The following is a 20,975-nucleotide window of genomic DNA, read 5'->3' as shown; positions in this document are numbered from 1 at the left end:
GCCCGCGGGACGTTCTCACGCCCGGTTCGGTGCCGTGCTGGCAGACGACCGGAGCGCCACGTGGAGGACGGCGGAGGGAAACCGGCGGGCGGGGGAAATAGAAACAGAAAGCGCCCGGGCCGGAGGTCGCGGCGCTGCGCTCGCCTCCCGCTGGCGGCCGCCAGAGCGGGGCTGGCGTTCCTGTAGCCCCGCTGCCGAGCTTTGTCCTGGCCGTCCCCAGCTCGGGGCCGCTCCCGTGCGGCCGGGATTTGGCACGCGGCTCCGCGCGCTCGCTCCCGCTCCCGCAGCCGCGATCGGTCCTCGGCTATTCTGTCTTTTTTATGACTCCCTGCGCTTGGTGGAGGGCTGCTCGGCTTCCTGCGGCACAGAGAAGCAAACACGGCGCCCAAAGCTGCGGGGCCTCTGCTCCCCACCAGCTGAAGGACGGTGCAGGCCGGGCAGTGACGCTGCGGGTGTCTCACCCTGCTGAGGACGGCGTGCTGCCGTTGCTGCCGGGAGCATTTAGCAAGGTGGGCTGCTCTTGGTGGTCCCGTTTCACCTTTGCATGCACACAGACACAACTACTGACTGCAGTCAGCAATAGTAGCACACCGTGAGAAGGATGTGGCTTCTGAGCATGTTACTGAAAGGAAATGCTGGCAGCCGCCTTCCTTTCCTGCTTTGTGTACGGCCCCTGCTGGGAGGTGGCTTGGACCACAGAGCCATGCTCACTTCTCATCGTTAAGGCTGAGCCACTTTTGCCTGCCCTGCATCTGCTGGCGCGTGTGCGGGGAGCACCAGGGGCAGCCTCACTGCTGCAGAGGACGGAGGTGCTTTGGTGTGGAGGTAACAGCAGGATTATGGCCATGGAGCAACATCAGGGACTTCCTGGGAAAAGGGAGCAGCTTGGGCTTGGTTGTGGATTTTCCATAATAGCAATGAAAAGAGATGAAAAATGAGAAGATGAGCGTGGAGAGAAACAGTTGTTACAAATTTCTTTGTGTCTTATGGTCATATGAACAGATCATGGAACACTCATACCTTCCCTTATTCCTTACAGCACTCATGGAGCATATACCATAAATCTTCTCTGGTGTGCGCACACGCACAGACCACTCTCTCTCTAATCCCTTTCCTGCTGGTATGTCAGAGAAAGCTATTTCTGGAACATGAAATCTAGGTCAAAAAGAAGGAGAAAATCTAAAAGCACTGATAACAGTCCCTCTCCTCAAAGACCATACAGGGTGAGCCCTGGTCGGCACAGTCAGCTGCTCAGCACAGCCTTTCATGCCCTGCCTGCGCTGTGTCCTGGCTGCGCTGCGTTTCCCTTTGCAGCCACACCACAGGATTTTCTCCCGAAGAAGAGAGTGCTGTTCTCCAGCTCTGGGCGTGCTGGTGGCCTCTGTCTGGCCAGCTGAGGGAGCACAATGTGCCTGCCACCCTGAGAGCTGCAGAGGGGGAGGAAGGATGTTGGACCCTTCCTCCCATCCTATTGCTACATAATTTTCCTGGAAGCTATGGTAACTCTTTCCACAGCGAAGCAGCCTTTGTGGACCTGCTCAGCTGCACAGTGTGGGCATTTTCTTGCTGTTCTCCTCCCTGCAAGAGCCTGCATGGGGATGCCTGTGCCGGGGCTGGGATCTGCCCCTCCCAGTGCACGGTTCTTGGTACAGCAGTGCTGCTGGGAACCATGTCACTAACTCAGAGATGAAGAAAACAAGCCAACAAGCAAAAAGCAATGCAAAGAGGTCAGAAGGGTGACTGTTCTGTCATGCGTTTGGGGGTTCTGTAAGCCAGATAGAGCTCTTGTGAACTTAGCAAAACTGCAGCCTGCAGATAGGCACAAAGTGTGCACAACCCTGGTGGCTGCTGCAGGGACAAGGCTTGTGCCTGGTTCTGGGTGGGAGGAAGGACTGGCCTTCCCTTGGCTCCTTCTGGGTATTGCAGTTCCCTTGCTGGGCTAGGCTCAAGGCTTGCAGTCTCTGCTCCACCAGATCTGCTGCCTTGGGGCCAGCAGAGAGGAAGAACTGGAGGGCCGCTGCCCCTGGAGCTCACACACTGTCAGGGATAGCTTTTGTCTCAGGGATCTGTAGCAAAGACAGGTCAACAGGAGAGGCAGATCTGCATACCCTGGCCTCCCTGAAAGAGCTGGGCACAGTGCAAGGAGATGGGAAACAAGACAGGCTGATGAATCCCAGGGCAGGGTGTCATCATGAGCAAGGCTGATACTACAAAAAGGATTAGAGAAGAGCTCAAGTACGAACTGGCCTGGTACAAGACTTCCCTGCTGCCACTGTGTCATTGCTTGGAGGCTGGGATTGGGTCTTGCCCTATTTTGCTCTGCTTTGCTTTCTGCTTTCCCTTTTCCCCTGGACATCAAGTATCCAGGGCCCTTTGAGGGCAGCTCAGTATTACCAAGCAGTCTATTAATCACGCAATTCCTAGTGATACTTCTAATAGAAAGGCACTGGAGCCCTCCATCACGCACAGGGGTGAGAGGGCTGTTGGCAGAAAGCTGGCAATTAGTTGAATAGGTTTCACAGGGCTTCTGAGTCTCTTGCTTTGCAAGGCTCAAAGCTTTGTTTAAGGCTGATCAAGGGCAGCTCATCATCTGTCTTGCTGGCTGTCAAATGGGAGCTAATTGCCCTGTAATGCGCAAGTGACACCAGTTTGTGGGAGGCACGAGCAGCTTGTCAGAGGGGTGACAGCTGTCAGGCCTCTCCCACCCACCGAGCACACGCAGGCTGCAAACACCAGGGCTCCCAGTCCTCTGTGACATGGAGCTTGCTGCACGTCCTCAGCTGGGGGCTGAATCCTCACAACACTGCTTAACTGCTTTGATTCAAACCCTGCACATTCCTCAAAGACAGAGAAACCTGTGGGAACTTTGGAGACCTGCTCTACAGCACAGCAGCCACCAGTCACAGCCTCACTGATGCACATGGGTGTTTGCAGGAGGAACTGAGACCGGGCGACTGACTAAAGATATGACTGCTGGCCAGATATGCCTCCTGCCTTTCCTGTCATACATGTATACAAACACAGATGCCCCTCTGGTGGTGCTCCCCACCCCCTCCATCATATCTGCTTCCCTCTCAAAGTTCCTGTAGCTTATACAAAGGGATGGAGGATATTTTGGAAATCAGCAAGTTTCTGCTGCTTGTATCACAGGTAGCACGTGCAAGGTGGCAACTAGTCCTTTGCTTGGCCTGATCATGTTTCCCAGCATTCACCTGGGCTTGTGGCAGAGCTGAGCCGTGCTGTTAGGAGGAGCAGGATGGGAATGGGCTGCACCTCTTGGCTGCTCGCATTCCCCTTTCCACTCCTGCTTCTCCTGCCCACTGCTGGCAGAGTGGGCACGCTCTGCTCTCCAGTGCCTCTGCCAGCTGTGTCTCCATGGAGTCTCCTCTGATGCTGCCCCATGCCCCTGCAGATGGGTGCTAGTCCCCCTTTTGCTGGGATCAGCCTGCCCAGCAGGACCTGTCTTGGTATCCCTGTGGGTGACCGCTTGCTCTTTGCCTTGTGTCTCCAGCAGCATGGCGCAGCCCTGGTGGGACATTGGCACCTGCTCCTCCTGCCTTCTCCAGGATGTACCTGGAATCCCCATATCAAAGGCATCACCTTTTCTAACCTGTGTTCCCAAAATGTTTTCCAAGAGTTATGCAGCCTCCTTTCAGCCCACCACGGAGCTCTTGGCTCTAGCCAAAGCAACAAGCTGGATCTACAGCCTGAAACCATATGTTCTTAGCAGCCTGGTTGAGGACAGTGAGCTACTGCTGTAGTCCCAGACAGGTGACAGAACAGAAAGGATGCAGCAGGTGTGTTGGGTGGGCAAGATGGGAGCCCTCAGCTTCACTGCTGTGGACAATCCTCACCTCTGAGCTGAGGCACTGACACCCAGAAAGGAGCTCAGAGGGACATGGCATGCCAGCTGAAAGGCTGCAGTGAGAACAGAGCTGCCCTTGCCCTGCAGCTTCATACCATGATACCTGTTGGCTCTGCCTTTGGGAGCCATTAACACAAGCACTGTTTCCAGAGCAGTGGCGCTTCCTGTCACTCACAATCACATACAGAATCACAGAATTGTAGGGGTTTGTATGGGAACTGCTGAGTCACGGCCTGAACCTCTGATTAATCACCTGAGGTGAGCCTTGAGTCAGCCTGAGGAGCACAGGTGAAGGCAATTCACCTGTGCTGCCGGAAGGGGTGAAGCCTGGCTCCACCCCTCCTGGACCTATTTAAGAGCTGGCTACCAGAGGGGAAGGATCTCTTCTGGAGATCCCCTCTTCTGGTATCTTCTGGTGAGCTCAACCCAAGGGTAAGCTCTTCCACTTATTCTCTCTTGTGATCCTTGTTTGCTTTACCTTACTCTCTTGATTATATTGCAATTATAACATCTTGATATCTATTGATTATACTCAATTATATTGTGATTATAACATCTTGGTTATACAGGGTTGGAAGGGACCTCTAAAGATTGTCAAGTCCAACCCTCCTGCTAAAGTGAATTCCACACCACAGGTTGCACAGAAAAGAGTACTGATGTGTCCTGAGTATCTCCAAAGAAGGAAACTCCACAGCCTGTCTGGACAGCCTGTTCCAGTGTTCCACCACTCTGACAGCAAAGAAGTTCTTCCTTGTGTTAGTACAGAACTTCCTTGGTTTCAGAACCCGCTCACCTTTTGCAGGAGAAGAGTGGACCACTGGTAAGTGAATTTAAACTGCTGCTGCAGACTGCATGAGGTTAACGCCACCAATGTGTCCCTGGGCCAGGCTGTGCTGGTCTTGCAGCAGGGAGCCAGTACTTGCTTTAATCTGTGCCCTCCAAGGCTTTTGTGATGCCCAGTGCTACTGGGTCTGAGCTGCTCCCAGTATTCCTTTCTGGGTCAGGCTGGCAAGCCCAGTGCTCTGGCAAAGTGGCTGCCTCACTCCAGAGGTGGTGCTCGGGGCACAGTGTGGGGAGTCAGCTCCTGGAACTGCTCGACAAAGTGCTGCAGTGCTGGGAGAGGTGACACCGCTCGTCAGGAACAGCTGGAAGGAGAGGAAGGCATCCAGAGGGACCTGGAGAAGTGGGCCCATGAGAACTTAATGAGGTTCAGCAAGGCCAAGTGCAAGGTGCTGCACTTGGGTCAGGGCAATCCCAGGTATTTATACAGACTGAGGAAAGGACCTGAAAGCAGCCCTGCGCAGAAGGACTTGGGGTCCTGTTAGATGAGAAGCTGGACATGAGGCAGCAGTGTGCGCCTGCAGCCCAGAAGGCCAACTGTGTTCTGGGCTGCATGAAAAAGGGGCAGCCAGCAGGAGAGGGAGGTGATCGTCCCCCTCTGCTCGGCTCTTGTGAGCCCCATCTGCAGTGCTGCATCCAGGCCTGGGGCCCCCAGCACAGGAAGGACGTGGAGCTCTGGGAGCGGGTCCAGAGGAGGCACTGAGATGAGCAGAGGGCTGGAGCAGCTTTGCTGTGAGGAAAGGTTGAGGGAACTGGGCTTGTTGAGCTTGGAAAAGAGAAGGCTGCGGGGGGACCTCATGGTGGCCTTCCAGTGCTTGAAGGGAGCAGATAAACAGGAGGGGGACTGGCTGTTTACGAGGGTGGATGGTGATAGGACAAGGGGAAATGGATTTAAAGCAAGACAAGGGAGTTTAGGTTGGATATTAGGAAGAAGTCTCTCACTCTGGTGGTGAGGCACTGGAACAGGTTGCCCAAGGAGGCTGTGGATGCCCCATCCCTGCAGGCATTCAAGGCCAGGCTGGATGTGGCTCTGGGCAGCCTGGACTGCTGGTTGGCGACCTGCACACAGCAGGGGGCTGGAACTGGATGAGTGCTGTGGTCCTTTGCAACCCAGGCCATTCTATGACCAGGGCTGCTCCAGCCTCTCCCCCGCCCCAGGGGATGGAGTTACTGTGGCATCTCCTCCAAATGAGAGGCCAGGCTTTTGTCCATTATAGTAATTACTAATTAAAGAGTGGGACCTGTCTGGAAAGAATAATGCTAGCAGAGGCATCTGGAACTGTGTATAGCACAGTCATTCAGGAATAAGAGCACACTGAGGTTGCAGGTTGCTGGGCACTGGACTCAAAAATACTCCTTACTGCTATGAAATTCAGAGCAGATATGTTTGTACTTCCCACCAGAGATGCTGACTGGGGTGCCTAGGTAAGTACATTTGATGGGCAAGGGGCACATAGGACTAAATAACTATATATGGCTGCTGCCATTCAGTGTGTCTCCAGGAGATAAGGCAATTGGAGCCAGTCCAGCCAAAGGATAAATTCCCAGCACCTCCTTGTATGAAGGTTTTGAAAGACCCACCTCCAGGCAGTACAATGCCAGCAACAGCCCAGTGATCTAAGTGATCCTCCCCTGTGAGGATGGGCTGAGAGGGCTGGGGCTGTGCAGCCTGGGGAAGAGAGGACTCTGGGGAGGGTTGAGATTGTCCTTGCAGTATCTAAAAGACAACTATGAGAAAGAAGGGGACAAGCTCATTAGCAGGGTCTGTTGTGATAGGAATGGTGGAAATGGTGTCAAACTAAAAGAGAGGAGATTTAGATTGGATATAAGGAAGAAGATTTTTACAATAAGAGCGGTGAGACACTGGCACAGGCTGCCTAGAGGAGTGGTACATGCCTCATTCCCAGAGACACTCATAGTCAGACTCAGAGCACCTGATGGAGCTGTAGGTGTCCCTGTTCATCGCAGGGCAGTTGGAGTAGATGACCTTTAAGGGTCTCTTCCAACTCAAATGATTCTATGATTCTATGTCTTCTTCCCTGGCTACAGCACAGAGCAGTGCTGGGGCTGCATGGGAAGGTTCTGTCCTTCCTGTCTGTGACTGCTGGGCAAAATCACAGTCCGTGATAGTCTGAGTGGGGCAAAGTTGCAAAATACACATTTTTGTCCAGACCTATTTTTGGAGTATACTCTATGTGAGAACGTGCAAAGAAAACTTGTGAGGAGTGGCTAGGGGAATTGGGGTTGCTTAGTCTTAGGAAAAAGAGGCTGAGGACCTCCATCATATTTGGAAATATAGCTCTCAGGTGAAGTCTCTAAGACTGGAAGAAGGGAAACATCACTCCCATTTTTAAGAAGAGGAGAAAAGAAGACCCAGGAAACTACCTAATGAGGTTCAACAAGGCTAAGTGCAGGGTGTTGCACTTGGGCCAGGGCAATCCCAGATATATGTACAGACTGGGAGAAGAACTGCTTGAGAGCAGCCCTGCGGAGAAGGACTGGAGGGTCCTGATGGATGAAAAGCCAGCAGTGGACATGATGGACATGAGCCAGCGGTGTGTGTTTGCAGCTCATAAGGTCAACAGACTGCCCAGAAAAGCTGTGGATGTCCCTGGAAGTGCTATATGTGAGGCTGGATGGGGCCATGTGCAAGCTGATCTAGTGCCTGATTTAGTGCTTGGCAACCCTGCCCATGGCAGATAGGTTGGAAGTAGATGATCTTCAAGGTCCTTTCCAAACTAAGCTATTCTTTAATTCTATGATTTCATTATTCTCTACAGCTACCTGAAAGGAGGTTTCAGTGAGGTACATGTCAGTCTCTTTTCTCAATTGATAAGTAATGTTGGAGGATATGAACAAATAGCCTCAAGTGTGTCAGGAGAGGTTTAGGTTAGAGGTTAGGAAGAGTCTCTTCATGGAAAGACTGGTTGGGCATTGGAGCAAACTGTCCACAGAAGTGGTAGAGTCACCACCCCTGGAGATATTTGAAAGATGTGTGGATGTGGTACTTGGGCACGCGGTCTAGTGGTGGACTTGATAGCATTGGGTCATGTTTGGACTTGATGATCTCATGGGTCTTTTCCAACCTAGATGATTCTAGGTTGATTCTATTCTAAAGGAGTTCATAGCTGTCATGGTTTTGTGATTTTTGGCTTTCGGTATTCCACATCATAACATCATGTGGGGCACTGGGACTTTAACTGTCAGTGCTCAAGTCCTGGGTACCTGCCCTGAAGAGAAGAAGAACTACATTCCCCAGGGGACCTTGCGCTCAGGGAGAGGAGGTTGAACTCCTGGCAAGGTCACCTGATGCTCTTTCTCGCCTGCCCTTCGTTGTGGGTGCTGCTCTGTCTCCCTGCTGCTTAACTGCACTGCGCATCTCACCTCAGCCTTGTGCTGAGGCCTATCCACCTTTCGGACATTCTCTCTCTCATTATATTTGATTTATTAGCTTCAATTCTGACTGTATTGTATTATAGTATGTTATCTTGCATACTGATAATATATTTAGTAAATTAGTTTTTCTCCTCAGATCGGTGCCGCTGTTTTTAATTATTTTGGGTTCCCCTGTTTCCTTTTTTCTGGAGGCGCGGATCTGCGGATCCCTCTGCCCCGCTCGTCACGGAACCGGGCCGAACCAGCTCGCAAACCGTTGACAATAGCAAACTCCAAAACGTTGTCACTCCTCTATCACTAAGGGATGAAGGCAGATGCCTTCTGTCCTCCATCTACCAGTCCCAATTTCTGCCTCTGACTGAAACAGCTGAAGTGACCAAGGTATGCTGAGACCCTGTGGAAATGAATGCCAAGTTCCTGACATGCACTTCTGCTCTCAAGCGTTTCAGAGTAAGGTCAAAGCCCAGACTGGAGGAATGATAATGAGACACAAAGTGGAGAGCATGAGGAAGATGAAAGCTATCAGCAGCGGAGACCCTCTGCTGAAGCTTCCTGCTGCACCTGCAGTCCTTCAGTACTTCAGCCAGTGCTCCACCCTGCAGTAGGGCAAGGCAGGCATCCTGCTTCATCACTCCCAGCCAGATTTGTCTTCCCTGAGCAAAGCTGCTGAATTCTCCCTGACCTCTGCAGCCTGCACTAAATCTGCAACCAGAGCCCATCAGCTGTTTCAGCACCCATATCCGGAGACTTCAACTCAGCCATCCTGGCAGCATCCTTGCCCACTGACCAGAGCAAGGTCAGAGACGCTCCCCCACAGAAATCTTCAAGAGATACCCCACGAGATGTCTGAGGGCAACTGCCTGCACTCCGCGCACCCCCAGGCACTCACAGCCCTATTACCGCCATGGCTGCGCTGGCACTCACTGTTGGTGGGCAGGGTCCTGCTGCCACTGAGGCTGCCTGCTGGCGGGGGGGAGATGGAGCGGACAGAGCTGGTGTCCTCATCCTGGGAGCAGCCCGCTTGGATGGCTCGGAGGTAGCTGTGGCTCCGGGAGCGGAAGTAACTGGGCAGGGGCAGGTCCAGCACCTCGGCGGCCGCTGACTCGGCCTCGCTGTAGGTAGAGTCGCAGACTGCCTCGTACTGCTCCCCCAGCTCCGGCTCTCTCGCCTGCATGAGAAGAGGGATAGAGCAATCACCCCCTGCCCAGGGCTGAGCCCCTTCCCCTCCCTCCTGCAGCCTTCTCCGCTTCCCTCTGTGCTGTGGTTCCCGAGAGGTTTTGATCAGACACAAGCAGAGCAAGAGGAGCAGTGCTGGCTGGCACAGGTCCTGGGCAAGGGAAGAGGGGACCCTCCTTCCACGTCAGAGGGTCTCTGTGGGAGCAGAGACACTTACCACCATAGTGCTGCAAAGCACTACCCTGTTTCTGATGGAAAGGCTGGGAGTACACGAGGACAAAATCCCTTCCCAGCCACGAACAACTCGGTTTTCCGCTGCCATGTCCGGAGGACCGCAAGCTCAGCTGTGAGACCCTACTGTGGCAGGTGTGCTCCCCAGTGGGGTGCTGTCCCAACCCTGCAGTGGGGCACAGGACTGGGGATGTGTCTCCATGCCTTGAGCCAGGCTGGCTGGCCCTGTGCTGGGCACGATGTTGCTGCAGCCCTGTTTTGAGTGTGAGAGGAGAGGGCCAGCTGTGTGGGCTGAGGCCCGACATGGCCTGAGCAGGGGCAGCTCCACTGCCTGCTCCCTGCTCTCTTCTGCCTCTGCCTTCCCTGGCCCTTCCCTGTCCTCTGGGGACCGCAGTTAATTGAGTTTCAGCTCAGGACGTTCACCTGGGTTAAAACGAAGCCAGACTGAAACAACAAGCATTTTGAAATACTGATGATGAGGGACACTGGCGATGGCTCTGTTGCCCACTTCCACCGCTCCGGGCCCTTATTTTGGCTTCAAGGGCACTATTTATGCCTGCTGCTGGCATCTGTAGCCTCTTCTGGGCTCCACAGGGTTTGGCTGAAAAAGCTCTTCGCTTCCCCCTGGAACACCTCTAAACCCTCTGCTTAGCCTGGAGAAATCAAACTGCCCAGGTGTGCTGCAGTGCCCTGGGCTGGGCAACGCATCGTCCTCCTCATCCCCTGGCCTTGGGTGAGGGTACCCCACAGCTGCCTCACACCCTGCCGTGGGGGTCCAGGGAGACCCCAAAAAGCTCCATGGAGAAGGAAGAGGGAATGCCAGTGGGACGGTACCTGCTCTCCATGGGTAAATATCTGAGGGATAAGTGAGGGGGGTCCAAAGATCTGGAAGAAAGAGTTGAAGAAGGTTAAAAGCCCAGAAAGGGGTAGCCCTCACACAGACAGCCATTGCACAGGGACCACAGACGAGGGGAGTAGATGGCCCTTTCCTTGGGGCCTGCGCTGCAGACACTTTGGTACAAACTTCAGAGCCCATAAGATGCCAAGCAAAATGCCGCCCCTTTGACAGTGGCACAAACATGGCACGGCAAAGCTCCACGGGACGCCTCTGAAACAGAGAAAAGCTGCTGATGCACTTAACCTGTTGTATGCATTGTATATTAATATACACAGGGCACGCTTGGACACTGACAGCAGGAACACAGTGCTGGGGTGCCCCGGGCACTCACACGGTGCCTGTGGCTGTGGGACCGGGCTGCTGTGGCTCCTGGTTTGTACCTCATGAAGCCCCAGAACCCCATGGTGTGGCCTGGAGCAACCCTGCAGCCCTGCAGCTGCAGAGCTGGATGGGTGGCAGGCTCTATGTCGGGGAAACTGTACTTTGCCCTGCCTAGGGTCAGGCTGGCCACCTTGCTGCTGACTCCTCTCTCCCTGCAGCAGGAAGAAGCCCCATAGAATCCATGCTCTCTTCTTTCCATGCATAAGCCATGATATATACTTGGCATCAGGACAGACACCTGACAAACCATGCGCTGCCTCTGTGAGGAATCCCACCTTCCTATCTCCTGACAGCTCCCTACAACCCCAGTCTATAGAGCACATTCACCCCAGGAGCTCTTTTTTGCACAGGCTGCTCAAGATGAGCGCTTCTGGGAAAAATCCGGGTTCAAATGCCAAATGTACCCTTCTGTATAAGGCACAGCTTGAAGTGTGTTTCAGAAAAGTTGGGGGTCAGCAGCCACTGGTCTCCTCATGTTAGAGGTAGATAATGATGCTCTGAAGAACCCCAAATTTCCAGAGGCTTTCAAGGTGGAATTCAGCCAGCAGAAAACCAAGTGGAGTGGACTTTGAGAGCTGGAGATGCTTCTGCACACTAGGTCTGACAGGGGAGGTGTTGGGAGGTCAAAATGAGGGCAGGGGAGGAGCTGCCTGCAGCACTTACAAAAAGGCAGGTTGGACCTTCCAGAGACTTGGGCTTCACGTGAGGTGCCTTTGCTAATTCCACCCTGAATCAACAGTTATGCAGTTTGTGGGAGGACTTTAGATCCCAATTCATCTGCAATTGGATACTGGTTGATTTGGAGGAAGGCAGGCAAAGTGCAGTCAGTGACACCAGGCCCAGGCTCAAGCTGGTGCTACTTTATGCCTCTATGGGTCTGGATCTGGAAAGGGGCAAAATTGGGCAGCTCCTGGCACAGTGCAGGCTGCCCAGCCTCTTGAGACACCTCAGATGCCTTTTTAGGGTACTGCTCTCAGCTGCTAAATGGTACATATGTGCTGGGAGAGAGCACAGACTCAGCCAGCCCCTGGCAGAGGCCCGAATTCAGACACGGGTTTCCTGCAAAGGACAGGAATACAGTGGCCCTGACCTCTTTCTCTGTGCTCATAAACACCCAGTATATTGTCTATGTACAAGAAACAAGACTGACCACAAGGAACATGTATGCCCGTGAGCAATGCTTTGCGTCTTTCCCCAAAGCTCTTCACAAATGGCTCCAGCCCTCTGCACTAGTAGCTGCATAAGTCAGCTATGGGGCTGAAGCAGCTGGGTAGGGATGAATGTGGGCTCAGAGCCCTGCACACCTGGAGTGAGTGCCAGCACACACCTCCAGCCCTCCTCTTCAGTCTCTGCTTCCCCGTGTCCAGCCTGCTTCCTTAACTGCTGCCTCATTCTGCCTCCCTTGATCAGTGAACACCAGCTGCGTGTGAGAGACAAGCTGCAGCAGCACAGAAAGGGCATGTGTGTGCACGTGTTCCCACGCAGACACACGTGAACAGAGACAGGACATGGCAGAAGCTCAGAGTGGCAGTGACACAACTGGGCAAAGCTCATGGAGCCATAGCTGTCCAAGACACTTTCACTTGCATCCCAAAAGGAAGGGTCCCACCCTAGGGTGGAGATGAACACGAGACCTGTGCAAGCGCCTCATGTGGCATGAGTGATTTCCTGGCCTGCAAGGCAGCTGCCTTATAGCCACACAGGCCCCAGGCCCCTCCAGCGCATCCCAAAGGGAGGCATAGTACAGGAGAGGGATTTAAGCCCAGAGGCTGTGGTCAGGGTTTGCCACCCACCATCAGTGCCTCCATGGCATCTTTGGCTCTGCCTGTCCTTCCTGGAGGCATGAGGACCAGGAATACTCAAGGGAGACACCCCCGGTAAGCGAGTCAGCTTCTTGAATCACAGGCGCCTCCTTCCACTTCCCAAGGGATGGGGCACTCAGAGTATAGCAGGGCTGCTGCTCCCTCTGCAGGGTCCCTGGTAGTCGGCCACAGACCACGTGCCACCTTTTGCTGCAGTGAGGCTGGCCTGGGCCCTGTGCCCACCCAGTGAGCACATGGAGCTTGCAGCAGGAGTGGGCAGCCTTGCGGGCAGCTCCTGGGTGCTGTGCAGTGTGAGTCTGTGCACAAAGCAGCCCTGAGCTCTGCCCACAGTTTTGAAGCATGCAAGGCTCCAGGTTGCCATACTCATGGCCATGGCTTCAGTGAGCAGCAGTGCTGAGAGGAGGTAAAAGCTAGAACAAAAGGAGTCCAATGTGAATAAAGAAGCTGGCTCTGACCCTTTGGTAAAGCTTCCAGAGAACAGCACATCTGCTGATAGAGTGCCTTGCTTTTAAGGGACCACCCCCTCTACCAGCCTCCATTCTTTTGAGCTGAGTATGCAATGGGACTTCAGTCTTTAGCACCTCACCTGGTTGATGCAACTGGAGTCATTGACACTGTCGGAGATCTGGTTGTATTCTTCCTCCCAGGTTGGGAACTTTGGAGGTAGGAGGATCTCGACAGAGTCCAGGCGGTCCAGGCTCCTGCCAGCAGAGAGAGAGGGTGTCAGAGGTGTCCCCAGGGAGCAGAAAGCACTGGGGCTGTGCTGGAGCTGTCAGCCCATCCAGACCACACTGCCAGACACAGGAACACATAGCAGCACATAGCTGGTGCTAGGTACCAGCTGGGTACACTGCTTGGCCCTGGCTGCAGCTGCTGCAGGAGATAGAAGTGCCTTCTCACCTAGGCGTCTCCTGGTTTAAGCTGGTACAGTGTACATACTAGGTTTGTTCAGCCCAGGGAGCACACAGGATCTGTGCCAGTCTGCAGAGTCACAGTCCCAGTTACAAATCAGCCCCAGCACAGACTGACATTGAGGGCTGTGGTCACAGAGCTTGCTACTCCCTGCCTGGACTGGTGGAAAGGGGCAGGGGGAGAGAAATGATTTTTTTGTGATATTTTTATGGACTTCACTGTTAGAAATACCTGCAGGGTTTCTTCTGTAAGTTATTTACAGAGAGAGCGGTGAGGTGCTGGAACAGCTGCCCAGAGAGGCTGTGGATGCCCTGTCCATCCCTGGAGGTGTTCAAGGCCAGGTTGGATGGGGCCCTGGGCAGCCTGGGCTGGTATTAAATGGGGAGGTTGGTGGCCCTGCGTGTGGCAGGGGGTTGGATATTCATGATCCTTGAGGGCCCTTCCAACCCTGGCCATTCTGTGATTCTGTTTTTGTTTGTTTGCTTGTTTATACAGAGGAACCTGAAAGTTTATCTGGAAGAAGCCCAGGGGAAGCCAAGCCTGGATGGCAGTACTGCACCAGCAAAGGGGTTCAGTATTTCCGAAGTAGCTTTTGCTACAGGCTGTGAGGGAAAAATCGTCCCATTGCTGGGGCTCCTGCAGCAGCAGAAGCAGAAGAGCAGGGCTTTTGGTGAGCCCAACCCTGCTGAGACCAAGGTTACTGCAAGAACTGGGTGCATGGGGCTGGGGGTGATGAAGAGAGTGGGAGGCATGTGGGAGGGTATGGGAAGGACCTGGCTTTCCCACTCTTCACTGCCACCATAAGACCCTGTGTGAAGCTGGAATCCTTGTCACAGATCAGGTGGGTGTGTGACAGCCTTGCATATTAGCTCAGCGCCATCTCTGACGTGTGTGTGGTCTGTGTGGGCTGCCGGGGCTCTGGAGCATGCAGCAAGGCACAGGCAGGTGTGGTGAGGGGTGAACTGCAGCAACTCTGCCCTGTGAACCACCTGTGGTCCCCACAGAGCAGTGTGGGGGTAAGACCTGGGGGGGCTGTGGGGCGCAGGAGGTCTGCCCTTTGCATCCAGGGAGCTTACAGGCTGTCTCCTGACTGGGCAGACCTGCGGGAAGGATGATGGCATCTCCTGAGCCTCCATTCAGGAGTGTGATGGACACAGGAGTTGCCTCTTCTCCCAGGTGATGGAGGAGACACTGGCCCTCTGGGAAACTGCTGCTGAGCTCGACCACCCACTGAGCAACTTGTGCCTGGCTTCACCCTGATCCACCCTCATCAGCTGCCCATGGAGAAACCGAGTCACAGAGCAGGCAGTGGGCCTTGGAGGAGCAGAAGTCTCCTTTCCAGGATGGGGCCCAGTGGCTCTAGCTGAGGAGACTGAGGTATGCGGCCACGATGGGGTGTGGGGCCACTGCTCTGCTCCAGCTTCTGTCCCACCAGTGTGGCTCTGCACCAACTTGCGTGGCCACATCTCCAGAGAGCTCGCTGGGGGGGGGGGGGGCCGGCCAGAGTGAAAGGGTGGTCAGCAGATGGCAGTCGTGCTTGCACTCCAGGCCAGCCGGGTGCTGGACCCCAGCAGTCCTGATGAAGTTTCACGCTCTGATGGGCATGACCTGAATGGACAATTAGCCCAAGACAGGAAGAACCTGAGTGTCAGTTATTTTTCATCACCGTCTACCACCAGAAAGCATCTGGGCTCCAGCCTGATGGACCACAAAGGGTGTCCAGACTACCTGCTACTGCTTTGCTTTTCTGGCTTCATCTGATGAACCGTGAGCAGTTCAAGTACAGCTGCTCCTGCCTCCTGCCCCGGTGCTGCTCACATCTGATTGCAGCACAGAGGGACTCGCAGCCCATCACAGCCCCTAGATGCCTTGTCCTGCCGTCACACAAACCCCATTCTGGGAGGAACAGCCCCTCACTCAGTGTGCTTGCTGTGCTGCCTTTGCTCTGCTGTCTATCTGGCTCAAAATGCAGGGTCTTCCTCTCTCCATACCTGGACCCAGGGCTCTTAGCTCATCTCTCCCAACTTCAGGGGACTACTCAGTCTGGTGCGCAAAACAGGCCCTTTCTGACTGGTCCCAGAGGCCTTGGGATGCTTGTGGAGCAAAGCAGATGGCACAGTTGCAGCAGTGTGTGGCCTGCGTGCCACATGTCGTCAGCCATGCTGGCTAAGCATCTCCATGTCTAGACAGCACCCTTGGGTTGTGATCTCCACACTTCCTTGGAGTAGCAGACCCTCAGCCAGAGAAAACCCACACAGCACCACCAAAGGAGGGCCCTCCCTGTCACTGGGGGACCTGCAGAGGGCTGTTTGGAGTCACCAGGATGGCGAACTCTGTCCTTCCTCTGCCACATCTTCTCCTGTCATGCTCTGCCTGTCCCATGGTCAGCTGCAGCGCGTGTGAGGGAGCCCTGCTGGGCTCTGCTCCCCACATGGGGTCTCTGAGCAGTGCTGCTGACCAAATCCCAAGGATGGCTTCCAGCATGGCCCCCAGGGACACATGCAGAGCTCTCAGAGGAGCTCCAGTTACCTTTGGGTGGTGCTCTGCTCACTCAGGGACTGTTGGGTGGCCTTGAGGTAACTCTGCCTCCGAGCTGCAGTTTTTGGGGATGGTTTGGGGCTGCTTTCTGAGTCTTCACTATCATCATCCCCCATGGCTTTGATGTAACTCCCGCTCCGCATGCGCCGGCATGGGATCTCACTGTCTTTGTCCCGAGACAGCGTGTTGTTCCACTCCCCCTGAGGCACCTGCAAGAGTAAAGGGAGCGTGAGCAGTGATGGACAGAATCTTTGAGACCAGAGGGACCCTGGGGACTCAGGGGATTGATGGCAAGGCCGACTGTAGTAGCCTCAGTTGTAGAATAGTGGGAATGGGCAACGCGATCCCTTTCCAACCCTCCCTTGCCAGCTCATGCCAGGCAGTCTTATGTTTGTTTGCCTCAATTTCAGCGCATGTACCCACATACGTTCACTCGATGACCACTGGACCATGCTTACACAGTTGATACAAGCTGCACAATGCCAGACACAATGAGAAGGGAAGAGCCTCACCAGATTTACGCTGCATGTTGGGACATGAGTGGCACACATTTGTTTAACACAAAGCCCATGCTCACTTAAAGTAAAGCATACACATTGTTCAGGCCAAAGCCAGTAATAGCTGCACAGATCAGAGCCTATGGACCAGTCCAATCCTCCCTCCAAGATTTGTAAGTTGAATGAGACTCTCAGTGTCTGAAATTCATTTTGGCAGCCAAGCCAGGCCCTCGCAAGCCCTGGAGCAGCTAGGGAATGTAAGCTTTGTGCTGGTCGCTGCACGGAGATGCGGAGTACCTTGCAACAAAAGCATTTCTAACCTTTCTAATTGTGGGAACTCTGTCATCAATTTAAGGCAGACACAGTCTTTAGTTCTCTCAGTAGAGATGGTCAAGCTAATGCATTCCACAAGGCCTGAAGTTCTGGTCAGATCAACTAATACCATTGCCTGTCTGCCCTGCAAAGGGTTTGCGGTTTGCATAGGTTGCCAGTGGCACAGGCAGGGCTCTGGACCAGCAGAAGAGCCAGATGTTAGCCCAAGGCTGAACAAGGCAAGACCACATGCAGATAGGCCAAGAGAAAGATGGGGCAACTGGAGCTGACAGGAGCAAGTCCTGTTTTTGTGGCTAGCTTGGTTTGTGGTTGGCCCTTGAACAGTCCTTAGGATAAGAAGAGGGAGATGAAGAAAGGACTGAAGCAATTGTTCCTACAGGGTTCTCTCACCAGCAATGTGTTCTGCAGTTTTTGCCTACTGGGGGTACAACAGTATTGGCTGTCTGCGCAAGAGAAGGGCAGGCGAGCCTGAGGACAGCAAGAGCATTCCTCAGCACAGGATAGCTGTAGCTATCGGTACATCTAGCACCCTGCAGAACTGCCCACTGCACTGCCTGCAGCTGTAACAGATCCAGAGACGGATGGTGAGGGAAAGCCAGAGACTGCAGGCTCAGAAAGAGATCCTCACTTAGGAGCATGTGAGACCAGGGCAACCCGAGGCTGCCCAGCCTGCTGCAGGCAGCTGCTGGTTGCGAAGCACCAGTGGGGAGCAGCTGTGTGCCGAGCCAGCTTGTGCTGGTGAGAGCATCCACATTTACTTTGCTGACAGAGCTGTTGGATTTACCCAACTCCCTGAGGGGCTGTAGGATTAATCAGCCAGTTTTTATCTAGTGCTCTGGGAATGCAGCTAACTGTGATCAGCTGGAGATGCTAAGTACCACTCTGTTCCTGTTCCCCTCCTTATTTGCAGCAGGCTGGTTTGTGTGCGCTGCCTGCAGCTGCTGGGATGCAGTGTCATCCTGGGGCTGCAGAGCTGCAGGTAGAGGCAGGGTGTCAAGATGTGGGCTCAGACATTCATAGCAGCCTTTCTCACTCTGCCCTAATGAAGTCGGGAGTTCAGTCCCTACTCCACAACCGGGTGCTTGCTGTGTCTGTGCAGAACTCTCACAACCTGTCGGATCCCACTGGTGATACAATCCTATAACTCCTAAGGGGTTCCCCCATCAGCAGTCTGTTTTGCTGTTTTTTTATGCATCCAGAGAGTGCACCAGTGTGGGCTGGCTGTGCAAGAGAAAGGCAGGAAGTGTACCCTTGAGCCAGGAATGGTTTTAATGGGGAGACACAGTGCAGAGAACCAGAGGCATCGCACTGCTGGTGGTGGAGCTCTAAGTGGGGACCAACGTAGAGCAGGTCCCATATGTGAGACACAGACCTTGCCAGGCCCCCCTGCTGCAGCAGGCTCGTACAGCTCTTTCCCACTCTGCCTCCTGCAATCTTCCTGTTCAGAGTGGCTTCTGGTCTGGCTGCTTGTGAGCTCTGGAGCTTACAGGGGTATAACCCACAGGCTTCTACAAAGTAAGAGAAGATTCCTTTCTCTCCTGGGTGTGAGAGCTCTCTGCCCAAGCATAGCTGTCTGCAAGGAGCGGCCCCAAGGCCAGCCAGGAGGGGCCTGCTGGATGAGTCCTTGCTGTGCAATAGAAGTCCCTGGCCGACCTGCATCACAGCGGCCCTGGGAAGTGCCGCTGTACCGACTGAACTGCCTTGGTGTTGGGACTGACTTGAGACTGGATTGTGCTGCCTGAGGATGGGTCACACATTCCTGCCATCAGAGCTCCTGGGCCGGTGTAAGCTGAGCATCCCAGAGCAGTGCATGCCCCTAGCAGAGCTAGGACATAGGCCTCTCTTCGAGACAGCCCGAAGCAGCTTCCCTGTGAGGACAGCCGTCTGGTCCTAACTCAGCTGCCTTATTTCTCCTTTCCCTCACCTTGTCAAGGCAGCAAGCTTGGTGCCAGAAACAAAGAAGCTCCCAAGGTGCTCCACATTTCAGTTTCCAAGGGAAAGGACGATGCTTGGCAGGACACCCTTCGACTCTAGTGCCCCAGTTTGGAGTTCGTCCCACATATGGCATGAAGAGAGAATGGGGCCTCCCACTGTTCTTACTGCCCACAGGCCAGAGTGCAGAACAAACATTTCAAGCAGGTGTCCTTGGGGATCTTCAGAAGCGGAGCAGGTATTAGAGGTGCTCATTCTGCATCCTGCTGGGTGCTTTTCTGCATCTTCAGGCACCTGAGGGCTCGAAGAGCCTGTCTCAGACTCTTAAGTAATAGGGGATGGAGAGCTGAGAGCATTTCCTGTTATCCAGGGACAGACCTTGACAGTGACTGACAGCAGGATCTCTCATGGCAGCTGGCACCCTGGGCTCTGAACACAGCCCGTGTTTTAAAGGGAGGACAAAGATGAAACGAGAGCTGATATGTTACACTTAAACCTGCCATGGAGAAAATTGGGGTTCCCTGTTGGCTGGTTTCTCCTGCTGTTTTTCCAAATGTAGCCTTTGTTGTGCCTGTGGTGGTTTGGTTGCTGTGAAAGGTGTGGGAGCACGAGAGTGCCCAGGTCCACAGCCCTTGCAAGTGGCCACTGGCCACAGGGGCTTGGGATCCACCCTGCCCAGACAGCTGCACGGGGGGAGGAATGGACAGCGAGGATCTGCTAGGCTCTGGGTGCAGATTCCTCTCTGTCTGGTTTGCACAGTGCCCCTTAGCACAGCCACTTTTCTGTCCCTGAGAGCTGGGCTCCTTTGGTATTCTGTGCGGTGCTGCATGTCGTAAAACAGCAGTGCCTTCTGGTTCATCTGTCCCTAGTATCATGAGCTAAGTGTGGAGGGGACACGAAAGAAGGTGCCACACAGGGATTTTTCCCTAAAAGAGCTTTAGTAGAAGGGAGCACGCAGCAAAGAAAAAAATTCCACCTCCAAGGTGGGAGTGAAAGAGCTGTGCTGTTCCTATAACTTTGGTGGGAATGGGGTAGAGAGACCTACAGAGCAAGCAGTGTTCCCATTCACATATGAGCCAGCTTAAACATGCAGCCCCATCCCAGGACATGTGGACATGCACCCAAGGTGAGCACACCCGCCGAGGCCCCGCAGAGCTGGGCACAGTGTGCAGGGATGCATGTGCCATGCAGCCAGGCTGCAATGCAAGAAGGAGCTCGCTGAGGGCACAGTGCTGCTCCCTCTGGAGCTGGTCTACGTGTACTGAGGGCTACGTGTAGCATCAGACATGTCTCCAAGAAAGAAAGCTGGAGCCCAGGCTACCTGTGTCCTACCTGGCCTCTAGGGAGGAGCACTTTGGGGACAACCTGGACTGGACTTCCTTCCCTCTAGAAGCTCTCATGGCAGTGACTGGCACTCAGTGGGCTGCCCACCCTGTCTTGCCAATTCATATTTGGGGCCACTGGGGAGTTGCGGAAGCTTTGATGGGGTTGGGGAGGCAAATCTGAATGAAGCTCCAGGCTAACAGTGCTGGTGGTGTGGCCCTGTCCCGTGGGAGCACCAGAGAGGCAGGGGCTGTGCCGCTGGTGCTGTGACCATGGCTCCCTTTCCACAGCTGAGAACAGCCATGACGCAGCCATCCCACTGCTTATTTTGGGAGACAACTATGAGAGAAAAATGACGCAAGGCCTGGACATGGCTGCAGCATCCCTGTGTGCCCCCTGGCTGCACTGAGGGTCACAGACGTGCCCGGGCAGCATGGATCCTTCCCTTGCTCAGAAGTGGGCTGTCTGCAGCTGAGAGCACTGCCCAGATGAGGCTGAACTGTGTGTGGGGCAGAGGTTGCTCAGCTCTTCCTGCTCCTGCCTGCCGATGGCCCAGGTCATCTCTGGCTCCAGGGACCTCCTTGGGCTCTGGCTGCCACCAGTCACGCACAAGTCCCACAGAGAAGACAGGAGCTCAACCTCTATCTCTTCAGAGCTGTGCTCCAGTCCTTCTCCAAGGTCTTCGCCTTGAGGTTTGCACCACATAACCCCCCCTCTGAGGCACCTGGCTAGACCTGAGTGGAGCTGAGCAATCACCCATTCTTAGGTCTCACAACTGGCTCTTGGAATAGGACTTGAACAATCACAAAGAGCCCCAGTGGTCCCTGATG

The 20,975-nt window shown here is 54.3% G+C and overlaps 1 protein-coding gene across 2 annotated transcripts in view; it reads right to left on the bottom strand.

Annotated features, from left to right (window-relative positions):
• Window positions 1-20,975, bottom strand: part of DLGAP4 (DLG associated protein 4) — a 132,560-nt gene that overhangs the window by 41,057 nt on the left and 70,528 nt on the right. For both annotated transcript variants that reach the window (XM_042886649.1, XM_042886648.1), the window contains exons 4-6: window positions 16,052-16,269; window positions 13,197-13,311; window positions 9,026-9,269 (exon numbers count right to left, since the gene is read on the bottom strand). In XM_042886649.1, the coding sequence (XP_042742583.1) occupies window positions 9,026-9,269; window positions 13,197-13,311; window positions 16,052-16,269 (577 nt within the window). The remainder of the gene's footprint in view (window positions 1-9,025; window positions 9,270-13,196; window positions 13,312-16,051; window positions 16,270-20,975) is intronic.

Source organism: Lagopus leucura, unplaced genomic scaffold (assembly GCF_019238085.1).
Source record: "Lagopus leucura isolate 7727_CA_CO unplaced genomic scaffold, USGS_WTPT01 Super-Scaffold_100060, whole genome shotgun sequence".
NCBI classification, from domain to species: domain Eukaryota; kingdom Metazoa; phylum Chordata; class Aves; order Galliformes; family Phasianidae; genus Lagopus; species Lagopus leucura.
Note: the sequence above shows the minus strand (reverse complement) of the source record. Positions and strands in the feature narration are given on the sequence as shown.